Genomic DNA, 21,119 nt, shown 5'->3' on the forward strand with positions numbered 1-21,119 from the left:
TTAAAAGATCTATTTTTATTTGTATGTATGTGCTTGTGTGAGTGTATGAGTGAGCCTATGTCACATGCATGTGGGGTCCCTGGAGCTAGAGTTCCAGGCAGTTGTGAGTTGCCTGACATGGGATCTGAGAACTCAACTTGGGTCCTCATAAGAGCAGCAAGTATTCTTATCTCAGAACCATCTTCTCTCTCCAAGCTCCAGACCTATGTTCTAAAGCATGGGCTGAGATAATACTTAGCTCCTGTCTATATGTCCAACCAGTGCCACATGCCAGGTTCCATAGAAAGCACTCTGATTGATAACACATGACCATTTGATTCAGCTTCTGTTTCCATAAAAGCCTTCTCGGGTACTTACATCAATGTTAAGCTTGCCCACTCGGAGACATCGTGCTGTGTTTGGATCATCTTCAACACTTTTTGGTAATGTGTAAAGAGCTTTGAATTTTTCATATTCTTCTCGGTATTTGATCTACAGAGAACAAGTAGAAAAGCTAAAACATGAAGAGTAAAGACTTACTGTTTGAAAAGAAAAGCATGAGACAATGGAAGGGTCCTGCCTCCAAGATTAAGAGAATGTAGGGTGGGGCTGGGGGCTGGACCACTTCCCAGGGCTCACTTCTGTACTCACACAAAGACACCAGAGCCAGCACAGGATCATTGTGAGGCTACAATCGGACCACATCTGAAAGTACTTTTATACTGGACAATGCTATAAAATTGTATTGTTTTTAAATGCCTACATCAAATACTGCTGCTACTTATTTTTAGGATTTAACCAACTTTAGTTGGTTAAAATGTTTGTAATGATGAGGATAAAACCCAGGGCCTTGAACATGCTAGGTAAACAGTCTACCACTGAGCCACACCCCCAGCTTGTGGTAAGCAATTGTTAAATAATCTCTTAGTGATGTGGCTTTATCTTTCTTGCTCTCCTGTAGGAAGGGTTCAGACTATGCTTAGAATCTTTGTTGTTAAGAAGTGTAATGGGCTGGGTGGTGGTGGCACACGCCTTTAACCCCGGCACTTGGGAGGCAGAGGCAGGCAGATCTCTGTGAGTTCAAGGCCAGCCTGGACTACAGACTTCCTCCAGCTAAGTCTCAGCTTCCAAAATAGTGCCACCAGTTCCAGGACAGGCTCCAAAGCTACAGAGAGAAACCCTGTCTCGAAAAACAAAAGACAAAATAAATCAAAAAAACCCAAAACAAACAAAAAATAATGGCCTGTGGTTGAGAGTGATACTTCCTGAATTTCAGTTTCTCAAAGTATCTCAGAAGGTAGCACAGCCAGCCTTCAGTTTTTAGTTTGCACCACCCATCCATCAACACTCTGCAGCTTCCCAAGCTAGGAATGAGGCAAAGGTAAGAGACAACCTCCCGGTGCACAGGAGCAGCACCCATGTCCTCAGGACCCGGAAAGCCACTCTCAAAGAGGAAATGAGGAGCTGCTTCATCAACTAGAAGCCAAATAGAACTCCCACAAGAATCTTCCAGAACAGAATATTCCAGGCTCTTTGAGCTGATCTATCCCTCAACTATGAAAAGTTAGCATTCAAAGAAACTCTTTTCCCCTTAAAATTATTTTCAGCAAATGTTGGGATCCTTAATTTTCCTATGCCCCTCACCCCTCATTCCAACAATATTTTGCCAAGCCTCTGCAACAGAAAAACAGGGGCCTCTACTGGGCTCTGTAAAGTGTATTCACAAATCCAAAAGAGAGGCATGCTCCTCAGCCACATCTGCCTATTTGGTAATGGTGGGATAACCAGTTACAGTTACCACACTCACCAGCTTGGCTTTGTACCATTCTCGCCTAATTCTATGAAAACAGCTTATTTGGGGTTTTGTTTTCTGAGGCAGGGTATTACTCTGTAGTCCAGTCGAGACTGAAACCCACTATAGAGGCTAGACTGGCCTTGACCTCACAGCAGTCTTCTTGCTTCAGTCTCCCCCAGGCTGGACGCATAGTGAGCCACCAGGCCTGGCTGAAAGCTCCCCATGCTCATGGCGTTTTGGGTCTGCTCTCTCTCTGCACTTCTGGCTGAAGCAGAGGCCCTCTATCCATGTTATCTGTACACAGGGAGCCTGAAAGACTATCTGTGTCCTCCTGGCTGGCATGTGCGACTCTCCAGGGACTGCAGGCCCCTGGGAGGAGGCAGTGAGGATAGACTCTGATGCCCAGCTACTGGAAGTATCTGCCAGACACCCCTGGGGGTGGTGAGATGCTTCTGGGTAACACTGGAAAAGCCTGGAGGAATTCTCAGTATGTGGAGAGCAGAGAGGGGAGGGGAAGCTATGATACTTGCACTTGACTTACGTGGCTGGCCAGGTGCTTCTGGTTCTTGGCATGTGTCAGGGACAAGGTGCTGGTTGGCAGGTTATAGCTGGTGGCTTTCACCTTATCCCAGGCCTCCTTGTATATGTTCTAAAAAGGTTAAATGAAATATGGTGAACACAGGCACTGTGTTCCGGTTGGCTCCTACATCTTGTTTTCCTGTGTCTCACGTGGGCGTTGCCAACCCCAGGGCATCTCTTCAATTCGAGGTATAATTGTATAGTGAGAGTTTATAGGTCAAGTGGGAACTTGGAAGTCCAGGGAAAAGTGGGCAAACCTTTACAGAAAGGTTTTTATCCTCACTTATTTTTTCAGAACCGTCTCTGAAGGGCAAGGACAGTGTCTAAGTAGGAGGAGATGACAACTCACACTGCTGTACAGACTCTTCAGGTTCTTGGTTCTGTCGTAATCCGCAGTCTCTAGCACCGTGGTATACTTGTCCTTAATCTGATGATAATTCTCTTTGTATTTCACCTGCAGACAAAACAGAATGACTTCTGCACCCCTGCGGCTGCAAGACCTCTAAAGACAAGAAGGGGCTTGCCCTAACAGAGAGGACGAGGACATCATACCTCACTGGCATTGATACCGCTCTGAAGAGCAGTCACATAAACTGGCGTGTCTGTGACCAGGTTATAGTTCTGGAGATTGTCTTTACTTGCTGCTGTATATTGTAGCTATGAAGAGAGACAAAAAAGTCACCCAAGATGGTAAAGAACAGAGTCAGCTGTCTGTGGCGACTGAGCCGTCTCTTTACTTCTGGGTTTCTGCTTTAATGTAAGAAGCAGGCTGCCGCCACTCTGCAGTTCACAGACTTGGTGGAGCAGCCAAACTGAGCAGCAGTAATCCTTGGCTGAGACGGAGGTCTCAATCTTTGTGAGGTTGTCTTCCCTCATTTTGAGACCTCCTCTGTGCCATCTTCCAGCCCTCACAGTAGCAGCCTAGAGTGCCAATAGTCCATCAGACCTGCCCAATCGCAGCTCAGCCACATGCTGGGACATACCCCAGATAACGAGTTTTCCCTTCAAAACGTATGCACCTGCTGTCAAAGCACACCTTACTTCCTATATTCTGCAAGTTAATCTGGCCAAGATGGAGATGCCTATGAGTAGTTCACCACTCAACAACTGCCTTCTCTGTAACCTCCTGTTATAAATGTGCATGGCCTTCAGTCTTATGACAGACTCATACCAGAGCAGATCACCACAAGAGGTTTTATTGTGGCCAGTTACCTTAGATTATTAGTTACCTTAGAGCATATGCCTTTACAGCAAGCTCTCAATCAGAGCTTAGATACAGCCTGGCCCTCAGCCTACTGATGCTACCGTGGACTATGATGACATCTTGATGGTTGGTCCTTCTAGGGAGACTGGCTTACCTGACTCTGGAGGTCATATGACTTCTTGGCATGGAGGATCTGGGGTGTATCCCAAACATAGCAGCCAATGCCTTTCAGCCAATTCAAGTCATCTTTATATACATTCTGCAATGAAGAAGAAACATGAAATGTGGCCGGTATTCAGAATTTACCATTGGTCACTTGGATGGTTTCTTACTCCTCCTTGACCTTCAACCAGCTGAAAGCTACTTCCTGGAAAGATGTCTCAGAGGGGAGCAGTGTCTAAGTCCGAGTCTAGTGCTGAACAGATTTAATATTCAACACAGGAGCCCTACAGCTCAAAGGGGATTCTTACATGAAGAGAGGTTACCCCAATGCCACTTAGTGTTGAACGTCTCTGGGTCTATGAACAGTTGCCCCACAGAAGGTTAAGCAGGGACAGGTGAAGTCTGTAAGCTAGGTCAAAGCACAGAAAGGGCATCATACATCACTTAAGATCTCCTGGGCATTGCGGGCGCGGATAACGTTGGGCTCCTCCGGAAGCGATGTCCACTGGTGAAAATAGTTCCGGTACTCCAGGTCGCTGAGGATGTACTGGCACCGTTTCGCCAGCACGTGGTTCATCATGTCATTGGGGATATGCACGTTTGCTTTTGTGTCCTCGTAATCTCTTCTGTAGTTCAGCTAAGGATGGTTTTAAAGACAAGAATTCTTAAGGGATTAAAACTTAAATTACCCAGACCAATTATTCTTTAGTCTTATTTCCAATGTAGATCAGTCCACATAGAATAATGTTTAAAATAATATTCAAAATTTTGAAAATGTTCTTACTGTCCCTCTAAAATGCAATGTCAATAGGAAATTTGTTTTCCTCTTTTGCCAATTCAAAGCCCTTATTGAATGCTTGGTGAAAAGAAGTGGGGGGCAATGTCCACAGCCAAGGTCCACAGGCGAGGGTGAAGAAATCTGAAAGATGATCCTCCCCCACTCTCTCCCCCAGCTAATCCTGAGTCACAGGAAGGCTATAAACGGCAGACCCACTGAAGCTGTACACATCACAGGGAAGCAAGCGCTGACTTACCGCACTCCGCATCTGCTGGAAATCCAGGCAGTGGACCACCCCGGGGAACTCACTGATTTCTTTTCCAGCCAGGTAGTGACCCTTCTGCTTCTCATAGGTTTCCTTGTATTTCAGCTGAAAAAGTGGGTTCAACATTGAGAATTGCTGGAGTTTTCTAACCAGCTTCTTGTTCCCCGGTAAAGACTTTAGCTCTAGGAGAGGAAACAGTCCCACTGACCTCACTGTTCACCAGGTCGGCATGCTTGGCTCCGACAATGGGAATGTACCGCTCATCCAGGGTGTAGCCATAGGCCTTGGTTCCCTCCCATGCTCCCTTGTATAGTATCTGGAACAAAGATATGTTATGTGTTAACAGAATTACATTCAACTATATTCAGATAGCACCCGAACAGTCACTAAAGTTGAGGTAGAACATTTATGTTCAAGGCCAGGATGAAACCTTTATTTGCCGTCATTAGAGTGCCTAACCTAGAAATGAGAAGTTATTTGATTAAATCTACAAACGGAAGCCCCTTATAACAGTTGACTATGTTTATACTTCTTGAAAAAAATGATGAGAAATTTGCACATAAGGAAAGATTCACCAAACATTGTTCTATATTGGCACACACACACACACACACACACACACACACACACACACACACACACACACACTCCTACTTCTTTGAATTAGTTGAATTAAATTAGGAAGTTCATCAGTTTACAAAACTAGTCAAGAATATGAATACTGACAAGACAAGATCATAATTAGGAAACAAATTATTACATAAAATAGGACTCACAGTACTATAGAGTTTCCCCATGTCTTTCGAGTGGGAGATGTGTGGTGTGTCTGGAGAGAATATGTACTTGCCCTTTGCTTTATTAAATGTTTCTTTATATTTCACCTAAAAAGAGGAAAAAGAAACCTTTGGTTAGTCTAAACATATATCTAAAATTTCCTAATACATACCTGAAGACATAATAACCTACATTTATATGAAAAAACTAACCAATTGATTGAATTTCAGTTCTTTTTAGCTAACTGGTCAAGATATCTAAAAGTGGATGCAGTATGTACCAATACCAAAGATTATCTTACAATTTAGCCCCCTCTCAATTTTTAATTATCAATTATCTAGAGGTAAGGCAACCGATAACACTTAGCTTCTCGGTCCAAGCACTTCAACATGTACAACAGGAACTTACATCACTTTGATTGACTGAGTTAATCTTGGCTAAAACAATCTCTGGAGGGTCCACCACGCTTGTAAAGTTGGGATAGTTGTTAAGAGCATCTTTCTTATATTTTATCTGAAATGAATAGAGATAAATTAAGATAGCTCTGTCCCCTCAGGGCACCCCATCCCTATGTGGCAGGTAAGGAAAGTAGGCATTAGGTAAAAAACCCAACAGGCTCTTCATACCTGATTCACCATTTCCTGGTTCTTTGTAACCCTCACATGTTCTACAGAATCCAGAGGGATCCAGCCAATACCTCGGAGCCATTCCAGATCAGCTTTGTAGACATTCTGAGGGGAGAGGTGGGATGGAAGAGACTGTAAGTGACACAGGATAACCACAGAGCATTCTAGACAATCTTTCAGAAGATTACGACGGATTTCTCTTTAGCAGCTATTTCTCATCCATTCAGCCATGGCCTGGCTGGTAATATTTCTTGAACCTGTGACTGCACAAGGCCCTGAGTTCAGTGCCTTAAAGGGATCAGTTTCAGGTGAAGTGCTGTGAGAGCGAGATCACTGGAGTGCTACTGGAGTTAAGAATAAGTTGTTGCCCTAAAGAAAGGTTTACCGAAGAGGCTGCAGTTTCAGATAGACAGGGTATCTCACACTAACTACCTGGACTAAATGAAGGGAAGTGTACATGTCAATGCTCATGAAAGTCTAGGGAATGGGGAGGCATCTCCTCCAATCTGGACAAGGCTATCTGTTCCATCACTACCTTCGCTCCAACCCTAGCTCTTAGATTTGTCAGTCCTCTTCAGACAAAATGAAGAAGAATGGTTGATTAAAGTTGGGCATCTGTCACTTTGTAGCAACCAATGAGGCAGTCTCTCTTCACATCTGGTAATGATGAAAAGACTATGTTGAGTTACTCTTCTGAATCTGAGATAGGACTCAAAGCATGTTCTGGTCCTCCACTACAGAAGGCTGGGGGTGTGCAGAGTGCTCACCTCAGGCTTCAATGTGAGGTGGCCTGTGTTGTATTATCTTCCTGAGGGAAACCAGGTTCATGCAGCTTACAGTTCTCTCTCTCTCTCTCTCTCTCTCTCTCTCTCTCTCTCTCTCTCTCTCTCTCTCTCTCTCAACTTTGATTCCCTTATAAGTAGCTACTTAAGTCTCTTGAGGAGTAAGGAGGCTTTCCTTGGTCTTTGTCTATTATCATGATTTCTAAAATTTCAGCTCAGTCTCCAGCATTACTACTTTCTAGAGACAAACTAAATGCTTATGGTCTAAAGCGTCAAAGATGGAATGCTGCCTATTATTCTCACAGTGTGTGGCATAGTCTAGGTAACAGGAAATGACAGTCACTTACATCACTCTGAAGGTCATAGGCAATTCTTGCTTGAATAACATCATTCTGGTCAGGATGGCATGTCCACTGGCGTAGGTAATGACGGTAATCAACATCACTAACAAGGTTCTGCCCCTCCTTGGCGGCCACAACTGACACCATGTCAGCAGGTATATTGATTTTGGCCTTGGACTTGTGGTAGTCCTCCTTGTAGAGCCTGTCATTCTGAATCTGGCCTGCATGCTCAAACCAAACCAGCTTGGGATCGTCTCTCATTGTGGGAACACCAACATAGTGTCCTTTCTGCTTCACATGTTCAGCTTTGTATTTCAGCTGGGGAGAGGTGGAATACAGAACCCATCAGCTTTGACAAGCACACAGCATAATGCAGGGTTGACCAAAGCACAGCAACGGCTTCGGCCCCTCGCTTTTTGTTGGACACTTCTGTTCTGAGATAACAAAACCCACTGAAATAAAAATAACTACCACTGAAATAAATAGATGTGAAGAAATAGCTAGTGTAGTCTTGCTATTGTTGTTTCTGCCAGTTTCTTAGCTCACCAAGTGGAGGCTGGCCTTCATACATAGTTGAAGTTGGCCTTGAACTCCTGATCCTCCTGCCTCCACCTCTTACGTTCTGTAATATAGACTTGTGCAGTAAACACCTGACTGAGATAGCCATTCTAAATAGAAAAAAAAAAACAACCCATATCCTTGTTCTCTAATTGTGGCAATTTATTTATTTGGGAGCCTCTGTAGAGCCTCTTTATAGAGGTCAGAAAATACAAGGAAAAACAAAACAAACAGAGAAACAAACCAAAACCAAGCCCCCAAACCAAGTAAAAAGACCCAAAAGGGAGGGAGTATTTCAGCCCTCAGCAAGCACAGCCAGGTCTAGCAAGCTGAGATGGAGCATCCTCAAGATGGCATCTGTATTTCACAACCCTCCTCCCTTCTAGGCAAGGTCCAGTTTCTGCAGGGTACAGTCATACTGGGGTAATTACCTCGCTCTGAACATCACTGGAATGATGGGCGTGAACAAAGGGTACAGCATCTGGTGGCAGTATGTAACCGGTGGCCTTCTGTTTCTCCCAGCCTTCCTTGTAGAGGTACTAAAGACAAAGAACCACAATAAGGTTAAAAGAGCGATCGGAGGAAGATGAGGTCACGTATGTAACTCTCCTACAGACCCATTATGGTTTGTCCATCTCCAAGCACTAGGCATGTGCAAAAAATCCATACCTGGTCCAGGATCCGGGCAGCCTCCTGGGCGGTGTGCAGCAGCGGGGTTTCTGTAAGCGTATACTTTGATTTGATGGCATTCCAATCTTTCCGATATTTAATCTAAAAGTGAGAGGCATTGGGGAGAATTACTTGGTGTTCAGAAATCTCTCTGTTGTCTGAGCATGGCTAGCATCAATAATTCTGGCAATGAAATTCAGTTCAATGATGGCAGGAGGCAGGAAAGTTCTGGCGACAGTCTTCACACGGCTGTCTGATTTTACAGCCCCTGCACACTTACATCGTCTCGGATCTCAGTGCTTTGTTTCGCTGTCACATAGTCCACTCTGTCGTCCACGGGGGTAAAGTTGAGGCTTTCTATTTTTGTGCGGTATTTTTTCTACGGGAAAAAGAGAGACATGTCAGCCATAGGCCCTGGATGTGTGAGCTGAGAGACCCTAAATTAAGGATTCTTCTCTGTTAGAGGAATAAAGCACTGTCAGTGAACGGTACTTTCTTGGAAATTTAGCACTATGTTTTTTAAACAACCAGTTTGTCTTATTACACTACCTGCAATTTTTAATATGGGGGTTTTAATTCAGGGCCTCACAGATTTTAAAGTAGCAGGTTGTTCACCTCCCAACGTCTTATCATTACTTATAATATTCCGTTTTTCCAATTGGACAAACTTCTTCCAGTTTATTGAAATTGTTCACAAAAGAAAACTTCTATTTGTGCTATCCCATGTATCAGTGTATATGTTGGATGCTGTTAGGGACGTGGTCCCAAAGCATGATAGCAGTAGTTCATTTTGGAAAATGTCTGGCTTAAATCTCAGCAATCAAAACCACTTAAAATGCTGACCTAAGGTGATTGCATTTTGGCTCATGTCTTTTGCTCATTTTCTAAGGAAATGTGTAGCATGGCTGGGCAAAGTCTTGGAGTACCTCACTGAAGATATCTGCAGCATGTTTGGCATGATTGACAGAGACAGAATCATTTGGCATCCACCCAATTCCACGTAACCATTCCAAGTCAGCCTTGTAAACAGCCTGTGAAAAGAAGGCCAGAAGTAATTTAATAAGTCTAATTCTTGGAGCCCATTGGTCTGATGAGGAAACACAATGTGAACAGTGTAAAAGCAAGGGGGAGATATCCTCAAGCAATCAGGCAGGGGATGTAGTAAAAGCAGCCAGGCCAGATAGTTGCTGCTGGAGGATATTCTTTTTCTATTTAATATGAATTAACCTCAATTCAGCTGCAGGTTACAGTGGCCAAGTGGCAGTGTCTTTATAGAGCTGCATGTTCAGAATTTTCAAGAGAAACAGGAAATCTTAGACTTGCAAAAAGTCTCCTGATTTGAAATTTTGACAACTTAATTCAAGATCTCTAAATAATTGTGTCAGTTGAAAATATGTATATATCAATGCTACAGACAATAATTTTCCATAGTAATTCATTGTCCTTTTCTTCCTCCCCTCCGCAGGATCTAACTATGTAGCCATTGTACTGGCCTGGATCTCTCTATTTAGGCCATGCTGGCCTTGAATTCGCAGCAATCTTCTTGCCTCTGACACCCAACTGGTGGGATTACAGATGTGTGCTACCACATACCTGATTTCCCAAAGTCGGTTTTTTTTTTTTTTGTGACCTTCCATCAAGACCTACACTCATTTACACCGCAATTTATTTATTCACATGAAGTTGGGAGTCTTCCTGGCATTGCTGATTCTGATACATACTGAAAGGCCTAATATCAAACTCTTGGCCACGTAAAGATATGTTAATTGCGACAAAGGCGTGTAATGTCATGAACTTTCTGGGCGTCATAGGGAAATGATGCAGGAGGCAGCCCACTCACATCGCTCTGCAGCTCATAGGCTTTCTTGGCCTGGATGACATCGTTCTGGTCAGGCATGCACGTCCACTCATGTAGATAATTGCGATAATCAATGTCGCTGACCAGCGTCTGGCATTTTTTAGAATGCAGGATGGAAAGCATGTCCACAGGGCTTTGGAACTTGGTCTTCCACTTGGCCCACTGAAGCCTGTACTCCCGTTCGTTCTGGATCTTGCCAGCTATGAGGGCCCACCGGATCTTGTTGTCATCCCTGGCTGTGAGGGTGCCCACGTAGTGTCCCTTCTGCTTCTCGTGGTCAAGCTTGTACTTGTACTGGAGAGAAAAGAGCAGGGCAGATGGGTCACAGTGGGGCCTCTGAGGCACACAGAGAATCTGCTGGAAAAAAAAAACCCTGAAGGCACAAAAGGCCCACTTACATCACTAGCAATCTCCCTGGAGGCCTTGGCAGCCTGGATAGGGATGGCATCCAGCCGGACATCACAGCTCATCTTGACTTCATCCCAGCCCTCACGGTAGAGTTTCTGAAGAGGAGAAAAGGTACAAGAGGTAAAAATAATTTTTTATCTACATCATTGTTCTAGAGTCAAAAACCTGGAGTCAAAGGTGCTTCTTTCTTGTTCACTCAAATCACAGCCTCCACTGGGTTGTCCAGGGCCTGTTTCAATGTCCCTTTCTTAGTGCCAGCACATAGACAGCATTGGGACAAGGTAGATGCTAATAGACTGTTATCAAGTCTCTTCAGCTCAATTTTGCTAGTTTAACCATTACAGACGTTTTACGTGTTTGAGTTTTTCTTTCCAGGATAGCCTTTTCACTCGTCTAGGACTGATAGTGCATATTGTTCAATGTGAAAACTATCTTCTTGTTGTTAGAAACAAGTGAAATAAAGTAGTAATTTGTCACCCCTCCAAGGTCTTCATTTTCTATTTTAAAGTCAGATGGACGGAACTATCAGAAAAGATTATAGCAAAGGACGATTCAGAGTCATCATGTGCACCTCTGCATTGCTAGAGAATGTTACATGTCAAAAACGGTGGCGCCAGGCTAGTAAGTGCCTGAGACATATATGTATCACGTATATTTTAATGGCTACATTCTGTATTGATTGTGGTAGAAAGACTCAGAAATAACAGTAATTTATTCTCTCTCCCTTTTGTCCCGTGGCTACTGGCTCACTAGTAACTAACTGGCTTGGTTCCTAGGCCTCGGGGCCAGGGATCTGCTCTGCTCCTCACTGCTGGCCAAGTGCTCGCAGCGAGGGGTTCTCTCCCCCCTTGTCTACATGGGCACTTCCCTGGTCCTGGAGATGGACCAGCTGGGTGACTGAGTGTGATACTTACATTGCTCACATTAAGAGCGTTTGCTCGAGCGAGGTTAATTTCAGGTGTGTCTGGCATTATATGGATGGAAGTTTTATCTTTGTCCCAAACTTCTCTGTATTTTGGCTATGGAAGGAACAAAAATAGATAGATAGATAGATAGATAGATAGATAGATAGATAGATAGATAAACAGATATCGTTTGACAGTTTTTTTTTTTTTTTTGCTAGTTTCAGTGAACAACTTGTAACTATTTTTTTGGTTCTGATCCAGAATCTTTTCATATTAAGATAAAGATTTTTTTATAACCTTTACATATAGGTTACTCAAATTTGGTAAGAAAATTATATTAGTACTCTTAATTAATATTTTAGGTCTTAAAAATAGCCCAAACCAAAACAATGCTATTAATGCTGCTTACATTTATCAATATTTTCCCTAAAAACAGATGGCCAAGGTAACTTATTATTTCATATTTTTTGTTGATCATCATTTGTAGCTTGAATTTAATTTCAATGCATAGAAAAACAACAGTGACTCACAATACTAATATTTTCAGCATTGGACTTGGCAAGGACAACTTCAGGTGTATCCACAATGCTTGTGTACTTCAGTTTCACCACGGGGGTCCGGTAGATACTGTCACACAGGATCTCCTGGGCATTTTTGACTCTCAGCACTTCAGGAGACCCTTCTGGCATCCAGCCAATGCCACGCAGCCATTCCAAGTCAGCTTTGTAGATGGCCTGGGGGAGAAGACACAGTTAAGTAGATACAGCACTGTCTCTTTCTGATGGAGACAATAAAATAAGGGAGCCATTTTCTTTATGTTGTATTTCCTTTTTCACAAGCAATGGTGTAAAGGAGCACTAGCCTGTCATAGTCCCCGTACACAGAAGTGTTCCATTTCAGTGTTTCTGTGTCAGGGGTCTGCACTATGTGTACGTGTGGAAGCAGCCCTCCACTCGGGCATATACGTGGATGACTTATGACCGATACTTAGCTAATCATCCCTCTAGCCAATGTGGAGTTTCAAAGCAATAAGAACAGCTCTCTACTTGACCAGAATGACCTTTTCTGAGTTCTCAGTTCAAAGTCGGAGCCACTGAATCCCCCTCATATAGCTAGCTCCTATAGGTCTCAAGACGAAGACCAAAGACTTCAGCATGGACTCTGGATTGGTACTAGTCGCTACCTTCTCTTCCAACCTCCTCCCAATCATTCTCTCTGTGGCCTGACTACACTGGCTGTCCCCGAGTCTCTGTGTGCCCCCGTCACCTTCATAAGCCTGCTAAATCAGCATTTCTTCCAAGCAATGTCCCACTTCTCCTTCGCAGTGCCACAGGGGACGCTTCCTCAGCATTCCCTTGCCACGGGCACTCCCCCGTTAGCAGTCTTTCCGCACCACTGTGGACTCCCTCAAGCCAAGGGCCACGTCTTGCTTTTTCTTCATTACCTTTTGTGCTACTACAATGCATGGCACATGGCATATTTAATAAGTATTTTGAGAGGGATAATTAAGAATTCAAAAACCAACCGCACAATTTTGGCATTAATTGAGTTTTCTTTATCTAAGATAGTCCCTCTCTTCCAACTGGGATCTGGCATATTCTTGATTATCATACCACATATAAAAGATAAGCAGATAAAATTGTTCTATTGTTAAAACACCAGCAATTAATATAAAGAGCCATTGCTTAGAAATGATATTTTAATAACTAGTTATGGAACACAAATGTCAAGCTAAAATGGGAATAAGAGAATGAAAACACTAGAAAAATTTCAAAAGAAAAATCTTAAAATAAGTCAGCTTCAAAATTCACATTTCTGTGTCTCATTTTTAAATAATGTGATTTAAATGCATGCCTCAATATACTAATGCAGTTTATTCTAACACTAGCCTGCATCTGCCACTAGGCAACTTAAGTCATTTTATAGGCATACTACCTTTAACAAGTCATTCAATATTTAATAAGCATCTCTTGAAGAATAAGGAAACCAGCTGGGCAGTGGTGGTACACGCCTCTAATCCCAGCACTAGGAAGGCAGAGGCAGGCAAATCTCTGGAAGTTCGAGGCCAACCTGGGCTACAGAGTGAATTCCAGGACAGGCATCAAAATTACACAGAGAAACCCTGTCTCAAAAAAACAACAAAACAAAACAAAAAAGGAAACCAAGTCCAGAAAATTAAAAGAAGGCATCCATTCTACACCAATAATATATAACCTTGGACTGGAAAGAGGGGGCAGTGGTTAAGAGCACTGGCTGATCTTCTAGAGGACACAAGTTCCATTCCAGCACCCACATGGAAGCCATAAAGTATGAATAAATTTTAAAAATGTCTTGGCTAAGATAAACACCCTGATGCCAAGAACATTTTATTCAGGGAAATAGATGCATTTAGAGCATGTCTCTAATCTTTGAAATTAATCCCAAGGAAGACATCTCTATTGTTCTTCAATATACAGCTGAAGGACCATGGATATTCTTACACTGAACAAGCCATAAATGTTAAATAAGCTAGTAAATCTTTAGAAAAATTCTGTTAGCACCTTACCAATGAAAATTAGAACCTCCTGAACAAATATAGCCATAACAGAGTCGATCAAAATATCTGTCAAAAGAGTAAAGGGGTGTGCTTACATGGGGGGAGTTAGTCAGGCTTTCTAGAGCACTGTCGGGAGTTAGCATGCCGAGCTGTGGAAGGCTTTCTTCCCAGGAAAACTTACATCACTCTGCAGGTCATAGGCCTTCCTGGCCTGGATCACATCGTTCTGGTCAGGGAAGCAAGACCACTGATGCAGGTACTGCCGATAATCCACATTGCTTGCTAATGCCTGGCCCTCCTTGGCAGCGTTGATGGACACCATGTCCACCGGGATGGAGATCTTGGCCTTGTGGTCATTGTAGGCTTTTTTGTACAGCCTGTCATTTTGCATCTTCAACACGTTTGCTGCCCAAACCAATTTCGGGTCTTCCTTGGCACTGGGACATCCGATGTAGTGGCCTTTCTGCTTCTCATAAGCAGTCTTGTACAGATACTGGGAAAGGTGGGCACAAGAAGAAAGGTAAGTTTTTTTCAAGCTCGCTTTTCATGAAGACAACATTTTTTCACTGACAACAATTCCCACCTCCTTTGGGTCAGTTTTATTTTGGACACTATTTTTCTCTAACTTCATGCTATAATTTTTTTTGCACCTTCTGCTACATCAATTTTCTTTCTAAAAGTATATGTCTGTGGGCACTCTGAAGATAAGAACTGTCGCCTGGACATCTCTCCCTTCAAGCCTCGTCAGTGTCTCCCAGACTACAGTCACTGTTTGTTACCTGCGGATGTTTTATCATAAATGGCCACAAACCTAAGCTCTTCTCTATTATGTTACATGAAATTAATTGCTTAGAGTTATTTTTAAATTGTAAACTTATTTTAAAACTAATTTTTAAATGTATAACATATAAATACAGGAGAATCAGCATCTCTGTTACATTAAAAATGAATTTCAGTTCATTTTAAATTAAAATTACTTTTAAAATTAAATTTACATTTTTAATTAAAATTAAAATTTTATAATAAAAAATACTTGTCTCTGTACTGCCTACAATTATCTCAGGAACCACAAATAGTATATGTGTCACTCTTTGTGGTAATAACAACATTTTCTATGTTCATTAACCCAACAAAACTGTGTTCTTGTGAATCAACTGATGTTGAAAAGATATGGGGGGGGGGAGAAATTTTGTACATAAATATAGGAATTATAGAACTAAGAGCAGGCAAAAAATCTTCTTAAATCACCATACAAGTTGTTCTGGAATTTGGAATTTTAAAATAACACACTAGGCAAAATTACTGGCATTCTACTCTAATAGAATCCCTGAGGAATTAAGTCAAATTCCCCATGTGTCTAGGAGTCAGTGTGTGTTGAACCTGGACAAGGAAGAGCTCTTACATCACTGGCAATATCCCGAGAAGCCTTGGCATGCTGGATCCCAATGGCATCTGCACGGATGTCATAACCCGTCATCTTGACATCTTCCCAAGCCTTCTGATAGTGTTTCTGCAAACGGGGATTGCAATGCCACAGTAAGTCTGAAGAGGGAGCTGCTGAGTCGGCATTCTGAGCAAGAACCGCTGTTAGCAGTACATGGCATTTGACAGTGACAATAAAATACTACGTGTGTACTGATGGTAAAGAAATGAACTGCTGCTAACAATTCTGCTGAACATAAGTCATCTCAAGATTTATAGGACAGGCCAGTTTCACACTGAATTTGACTTTCAGCACATTTTCAATGGTTTGTAGTAAAGGGATCTCCAATATATATATATATATATTGTGACAGAAATTTTAGAGACAGACATATTAAAAAAAAATCACACAACTAAACATTGGTTGGCTTTTAAAGGAAAAGATAATGATGGTTTACTTAAAAGGGAAAACCAAGCATTACGCTACAAATGTTTACACTATACTTTGCTTTCTTTTTGAGAAAACATTGCCTTTTCCTTTACAACAAAAATGTATCTCTACACTATAAAAAGCAGAGGGAGACATACAAATTCCTAGTGTCTTAAAGACTAGAAATAGTAGGGCTGTGCTTTTTGCACAACTTTTGTTGAATACACTAAGGAAAGCTGTGGCAGATAGAGAGCGCTCTGTGAAGCAACTCCTGCAAGCATCTTACATTGCTAATCTGGATGGCATTGAGTTTGGACTGCAACATCACTGGTGTGTCAGCCGGCACATTCACGTTCGCCTTCTCTTTGTCCCAGGCATCGCGATATAATGGCTGGTAAATGTGAAGAGAAACAGTATGGCAGGTTAGAAAGTCATTTACCACATGAATGTGTGTGTGTGTGTGTGTGTGTGTGTGTGTGTGTGTGTGTGTGTGTTTATTTACAAATACCAAACAACTTCATGAACAACATGAATAATGCATGCGTAATACAATCTAAGTTTAAATATGACAGTAAACATTCTTGTCCAATTCTACATGTAATTATGTGACCCTTAAGTCTATATTACAGGCAATTTCTGATAAGAAACAATGCTAATTAGGACTAGGCTTTCTTAGTCAAAATAACCATCATGACGTGTAAAGATGAGACTGCCCCTGGACTTCTCAGCCAATGTCATCATTGAACAGCCGTAAATAAGTGACCATTCTGTGGTTATAGTATTAAGTAGTATTTTAGTTTGCAACTTCAAATGCAATTAAAATGTGTGTCAGAGTTTGGACCCAGTTGTTTTGACCCAAGATGTAACAAATACAGGGACAGCTAACTGACTCTGAAGATCTGGACTCAGCTGTGCCCCAGATCTTACTTCCTGTGATATTGGCAATCTGAAGTTCACAGTCTGAATTCCCCTTGACTGAGATTTATCCTGGAAACATAACCACACCAGCTTACCTGACTGATCTGCAGGGCATTGGTCTTCGCCAGGACCACTTCCGGAGTGTCGACAATGCTGGTGAATTTGTAGGCCTCGGGCCTTATACGATACAACCTTTCATTCAAAAGATTCTGAGCATTCTTCACTCTCATCACTTCCACAGAACCCTCTGTCAACCATCCGATGCCCTTCATCCATTCCAGGTCTGACTTGTACACATTCTGTGTGGAGGAGAGAAACACACAGCAGGAAGACTCAAGTTAGCCAGTAGCATTTGATACTAGAAGACCACACATAACCCCTACTTACATCAGCCAAACGGCATTGAGATTCAACTTGAATCTTTGCATGCATGTTCTATCTCTGGCACTCATCTCTAGGAGAGGTTCGCGGTCTCCTGTGGGAACTGGAGCATAGCTCACAGGTGGCACTTGGCGGGGTGACTGACAGCAGTGGGTGGAGCAATAGATGGCAATGGCACATAGCTTTGTTTTTATATTGGGGTGAGTTTTTGTGCTCACTACTTCAAGTCTGTCTCCCATGAACCACTGGGGATAAAAGCTGTGGGAATATTAGGGAAGGAGCCCTTTAGGAAATACCTCTATATTATTTTCTGCATGTGTCAATTAAGTTAAACCAATGTCTCCTTACGCTTCTACCTGTTTCTGAAATTTAGACATCTGGTCATGCAAAGGTCTGAACAGCGGGACCAGAATTTTCCTACTTAATTACACAGAATAAGAATAATTTTTTTTTATCTTGGTGAATAGGATCCTGCTACAAGAATCCTTCACAAGATAGAAAATGTCAGGACAGCTTCTGTTGTTACCCTGGGCTGTCCAGAAGGCCTTAGGTCTTAGACGAGTGCTGTCTAAATGACGCCTCTGGACCATACACTACACTTAAACGCACACACTCCGTCTCCCCGGAGGCTGTGACATACGCACATCGCTCTGCAGCTCGTAGGCTTTCTTAGCCTGAATCACGTCATTCTGATCAGGCAGGCACGTCCACTGGTGTAGGTAATTGCGATAATCAATGTCGCTGACCAGGACTTGGCATTTCTTGGCTTGAACAATTGACATCATGTCCAAGGGTGTGTTGTAAATCCCTTTAGACTTCTCATAGGCTTTCTTGTATTCTCTGTCACTCTGGATCTTGGCAGCATGTATAGACCATACCAACTTGGGGTCATCTTGCAGGCTGCGGAAACCCACATGGTGGCCTAGCTGCTTTCTGTAACCTTCTTTGTATTTGTACTAAGATCATGGAAAAAAAAAAACAGAGAAAAAGACATTTCTTTTAAGTTATTTCAGAATCTTAATCTTAATGCAAATTGGCTCAACACTGGAATTCATTATATATTTCAGTCTAAAGAAATCAGGACTAGTTTAGGCAGATGGATAAAACAGGAAGAAAATAATATGGTGAATTAGAATAATGTAAAAAGCTAAAATTTCTGAGCAATCACTACTTAGACCTACTACAAGAGCTTCAGATTTGTGAGGTTCATCCATACCAAACTGACAAGTTTTTTAAAAATAGCTGAACAGTGGCAGTTACAATCACAGTAAATTCTCACAGTGTTGCGGTGAGGTAGGTCCTACCCTATCCTATAATTCAGAAGAAGATGGCACAGTGTGTGTAATAAGGGTGCTGGGTAGGTGAAGGGCTCAGTCAGACAGACCTCAGGGCGCTGCAGGGACCTCAGGTAGGCAAGAGTCGTAGGCATGGTTTTAGAGACTGGAAAAAATATACATTCTTCATAAAGCAAGATCACTGGTTTTAAACAGGAAATGACAATAGACCCATGGACAAGAGCTTCTGTCTGATAATCTCTGGTAGAGGGGGGAGATGGTGCCCTTTTCTTTCTTGTGTTTGGACAACCTGGAAATATTTGGATCAAATGAAGAGAATTGGGATTAAGGTGTAGGTACTGGTGGCTAAGAGGTGAACAGGAGGCCTGGGGAGGAGAAAGCAGCTATGTGTACAGATAAGGTGAAGCGAGGAGCCAGAGAAAGGAAGCCGTGTTTAAGGTTTGGAGCTGGGAGAAGGGGACAGCTTGGAGGATAATCATGTTACTGCTAGTGAACTTCAAATTAGCAGGAAGTGAACTTGAAAATGGTACTAAAATATTATACATAAGCCTTTAGCACAAAATATTTTATATAAAATATGATTTCAGTCTTAAGTGTTGTACAGAATGATCATCATTCATACTGTGGAGAATGCCAGAAATATTTGGAGATAAAATGACACGGTATTAGTTCCTGAATTTTTGCCCCCAAATTTAAAAGCATCTTCATGTTGCCGTTACCAATAAACAATGTACAGGACAGAATGCAACTGTTTGCATGGATTAAAAAAAAAAAAAACGGGATTATTGAGACAGTCTATTTGTTTATGGAGGAGAAAACCCCAAAGCAGACAGAAGGAACTTACCTCACTGGCAATTTCTCTGGAGGCTTTGGCATGCTTGATTTCAATGGCATCTGCTCTTAGGTCATAGCCTTTTTGCTTGGCTTCATCCCAGTCCTTTTGGTAGAGTTTCTGGTGAGCCAGAGCACAGGTTTGTTTAGAAAATGAAAACAGACTCGTAGTAAGCATAACAGACATCATAATCCATAATGTAAAGGCAGTGTAGGAAAAACATGCATGGCTGAGTTGCTTTGCTGTTGGATGCTTGCTCTGTAGCAGAGAATACCTCTGATGTAAAACTTAAAGCTAAGCATCTAGCGGTACCAAGGACTGAACATTTATTTTCATTACAACTTGGTGTGCATTTGAAAATGTCCCCCTTCCCCAGTACATAGAGACTTCAGATTGAATGGTGAAACCAGGGATGCTTCATTAAGGTCCAGGAAGACCTGCTAAGCTTTACCTTTAATTTTGCCCTTTAACTCAGAGTTTTCTGTTGAAGGAATATGACATTATCTCATGCTCTTTGAATCTAATTACAGTTTTTTCTTTGCCTATCACTTGACTTTGGAATGTCAAACAAGAAGGTCTCATCTGAAGACCTATGATGACAGTTGACACTGTTGAGCATGGAGGCGCTTGGCCAAGGTTTAATTGTTTCCAGGAACACATAAGGAATTAAGCCACAGTCATTGGCTATGGGGAGATGGTTTCAAGGCTGAGGACAGAACACCTACAGTCTAGACAATCAGCCATGCATCTACGCAATGTTTTTGTTTTGTTTTGTTTTGTTTTGTTTGTTTTTCAAGACAGGGTTTCTTGTAGCTTTGGCTGTCCTGGAAGTTACTCTGTAGACCAGGCTGGGCTCGAACTCAGAGATCTGCCTGACTCTGCCTCCCAAGTGCTGGGATTAAAGGTGTGATATGATAACCTGGCTATGATAACCTCTTAAAAGACAGAACTTCCATCCATGGATACTAAAGAAAAAAAATCCAGCACCAATATCCTGGGCATTACTCATTAGCTAGAAGACAGAGGCTTTTGCACTCCATGCTTATCCCTCTTACGTTGCTAATCTGCAAAGCATTGATCTGGGCCTGCAGCATGGCTGGAGTGTCCAAGGGAATGCTGATGTTGGTTTTATCTTTATTCCAGGCTTCCTGATACAGTCTCTGTGGACAAAAGGAAACATAACTTTAACTCAGCAGCAGAGAATGGACAGCTGAAACATTAAGCCTCAGCAACAATTTTAATCTAAAAGCAAATGTTTCTCTATGTGCTTGTAATGGCTGATTTGATGCTTTAGTGAGCAGACAGTGGTATGCAGACATATTGCCTGACATTATTCAGTAGACTTCAAATGACACAATGTGCTCTCCACTGTGTGGACGGCCCTCACCCACCAGTTGAAGGCTATGCTACCCTCACCTCCCCCATTCAGAAGGACTTCTGTAAGCAGACCACCCATAACATTGAGCTGTCACTCTTCCCCAGGTCTCCAACCTTCTAATCTATCTTGCTGATTCTGGAACTGCCAACCTGTGTAATCGCATGAGCCAATTTCTTAAGATTGTGATCTCTTTCTACATATACATTTATAGAAAGATCACACTGGATCTGTTTCTCTGCAGAAT

At 42.3% G+C, this 21,119-nt stretch overlaps 1 protein-coding gene across 24 annotated transcripts in view; it reads right to left on the reverse strand.

Annotated features, from left to right (window-relative positions):
- The window catches only part of Neb (nebulin), a 196,481-nt gene that overhangs the window by 64,415 nt on the left and 110,947 nt on the right, over positions 1 to 21,119 (reverse strand). For all 24 annotated transcript variants that reach the window (XM_037204780.1, XM_037204781.1, XM_037204762.1 and 21 more), the window contains 27 exons: positions 20,553 to 20,657; positions 19,510 to 19,617; positions 18,015 to 18,326; positions 17,085 to 17,288; positions 16,358 to 16,462; positions 15,622 to 15,729; positions 14,401 to 14,712; positions 12,214 to 12,417; positions 11,693 to 11,797; positions 10,769 to 10,873; positions 10,353 to 10,664; positions 9,439 to 9,543; positions 8,793 to 8,891; positions 8,513 to 8,614; positions 8,275 to 8,382; positions 7,292 to 7,603; positions 6,163 to 6,267; positions 5,945 to 6,049; positions 5,539 to 5,643; positions 4,971 to 5,078; positions 4,754 to 4,867; positions 4,159 to 4,356; positions 3,712 to 3,816; positions 2,906 to 3,010; positions 2,703 to 2,807; positions 2,316 to 2,423; positions 358 to 471 (listed from right to left, as the gene is read on the reverse strand). In XM_037204780.1, the coding sequence (XP_037060675.1) occupies positions 358 to 471; positions 2,316 to 2,423; positions 2,703 to 2,807; positions 2,906 to 3,010; positions 3,712 to 3,816; positions 4,159 to 4,356; positions 4,754 to 4,867; positions 4,971 to 5,078; positions 5,539 to 5,643; positions 5,945 to 6,049; positions 6,163 to 6,267; positions 7,292 to 7,603; positions 8,275 to 8,382; positions 8,513 to 8,614; positions 8,793 to 8,891; positions 9,439 to 9,543; positions 10,353 to 10,664; positions 10,769 to 10,873; positions 11,693 to 11,797; positions 12,214 to 12,417; positions 14,401 to 14,712; positions 15,622 to 15,729; positions 16,358 to 16,462; positions 17,085 to 17,288; positions 18,015 to 18,326; positions 19,510 to 19,617; positions 20,553 to 20,657 (3,978 nt within the window). The remainder of the gene's footprint in view (positions 1 to 357; positions 472 to 2,315; positions 2,424 to 2,702; positions 2,808 to 2,905; positions 3,011 to 3,711; positions 3,817 to 4,158; positions 4,357 to 4,753; positions 4,868 to 4,970; positions 5,079 to 5,538; positions 5,644 to 5,944; positions 6,050 to 6,162; positions 6,268 to 7,291; positions 7,604 to 8,274; positions 8,383 to 8,512; positions 8,615 to 8,792; positions 8,892 to 9,438; positions 9,544 to 10,352; positions 10,665 to 10,768; positions 10,874 to 11,692; positions 11,798 to 12,213; positions 12,418 to 14,400; positions 14,713 to 15,621; positions 15,730 to 16,357; positions 16,463 to 17,084; positions 17,289 to 18,014; positions 18,327 to 19,509; positions 19,618 to 20,552; positions 20,658 to 21,119) is intronic.

Source organism: Peromyscus leucopus, chromosome 4 (assembly GCF_004664715.2).
Source record: "Peromyscus leucopus breed LL Stock chromosome 4, UCI_PerLeu_2.1, whole genome shotgun sequence".
Taxonomy (NCBI): Eukaryota; Metazoa; Chordata; class Mammalia; order Rodentia; family Cricetidae; genus Peromyscus; species Peromyscus leucopus.